Source organism: Sinocyclocheilus grahami, unplaced genomic scaffold, assembly GCF_001515645.1.
Source record: "Sinocyclocheilus grahami isolate Dianchi unplaced genomic scaffold, SAMN03320097.WGS_v1.1 scaffold470.1, whole genome shotgun sequence".
NCBI classification, from domain to species: Eukaryota; Metazoa; Chordata; class Actinopteri; order Cypriniformes; family Cyprinidae; genus Sinocyclocheilus; species Sinocyclocheilus grahami.
Genome location: NW_015505649.1, coordinates 387,211 through 388,483, shown reverse-complemented (window position 1 = coordinate 388,483; position 1,273 = coordinate 387,211). Strand labels below are relative to the sequence as shown.

The following is a 1,273-nucleotide window of genomic DNA, read 5'->3' as shown; positions in this document are numbered from 1 at the left end:
TCTCTGGTGGCAGGGGGAGGCAGGTCTTTGAAGACAAGCACAAAATAATATTAAACTAAATTTTCTTTTATCTAGATATTGATCTCTATTTTTCACCACATTAAGTCCATAGCTCTTTTTTTTTTTACGACCTTGACATTAAATTGATTCATTATCCAATTCTAATCTAAAAGAGCAGGGTTCATCTGGAAGATCATTAAAAATGTTAATGTGCCAAATCATTAGACTGACATATTTTTGGCCTTTTGTCACTTTTATTTGATAGTCTTAGTATAGAGAGCACTCAAACTCAACATGTCACAGTCCAGACCACGGACCTTTCTCTCGGCTTGTTTAATTTGCACGGCACTAGAACCTCCAGGTTCACAAAGCTAATCTCTTCTTGATAAACCAATTCAACCATAAATAAGATGCACTGAGAAAACCAGGCTGAGAAGGAATAATCAATGAAACCCGGCACTTGTTACATGACTAGATTACAAGTGCAAAGCCTGCCATACTGAACTGGCCTGTTCTGGTGTTAGCTGATTACTCAGCGATGCTGTGCAGACGAACTGGTGATAATCCGTGCTTTCCATCAGGACTGAAGAGACGGTCTTAACAAGCTATGGGAATGCAGATGAAGGAAGCACCTGCTGGGACTCAGAGGGGACTGCATGCCCGATTGGGGGTCCATACGGAGTCGGACGCAAAGCAGATCAGGCATGTTTGGCTGTAAGCCAGTCACTATAAATAAGTAGGCCTAAGTTTCTTTGGACCCCACAGTTGCCCCCTAATACTCGCCATCCATCATCACCAACATCACACTAACTCCTGTTTATTGTGGCAGCTCATGATGAGCTTTATATATACATGTCAGCTCATGTCAGTGGAAAGAACATAATACTCCACTGAATAGAGGATACAACATATGCATACAGCTTCAATACAACACTATAGGCAAAGAAAGTGAGCATGTGGAACAAAACAATTCCGATGTCAGTCATGGACTTTGGATGACATGCTGTGTCTGTAAACATGTTAATCAAGCATTAAATGACTTGTCTGTCTGATCATTGCTGAAGTCTCAAAGTCTGAATGGGATTTTGTTTATTTGCTTGCCTTATTTTAGCAACTGATTCATTGAAGGAATTATGCAAATCAAGTACTGGGGCAAATACGGCAACAAAATTAGTGCTGATAGCAATTCACACCTCGGCTGGATCTGGAAGACAGAATACCATGATTTGATACACTCTTCTGAGCCTCATGAATCGACTCTTTACAAAGCCGA

The 1,273-nt window shown here is 40.7% G+C and overlaps 1 protein-coding gene across 1 annotated transcript in view; it reads right to left on the bottom strand.

Annotated features, from left to right (window-relative positions):
- LOC107553323 (ecto-NOX disulfide-thiol exchanger 2-like) overlaps positions 1–1,273 on the bottom strand; it is a 273,927-nt gene that overhangs the window by 50,278 nt on the left and 222,376 nt on the right. Inside the window, exon 6 of the mRNA XM_016235520.1 lies at positions 3–25. Within this exon, the coding sequence (XP_016091006.1) occupies positions 3–25 (23 nt within the window). The remainder of the gene's footprint in view (positions 1–2; positions 26–1,273) is intronic.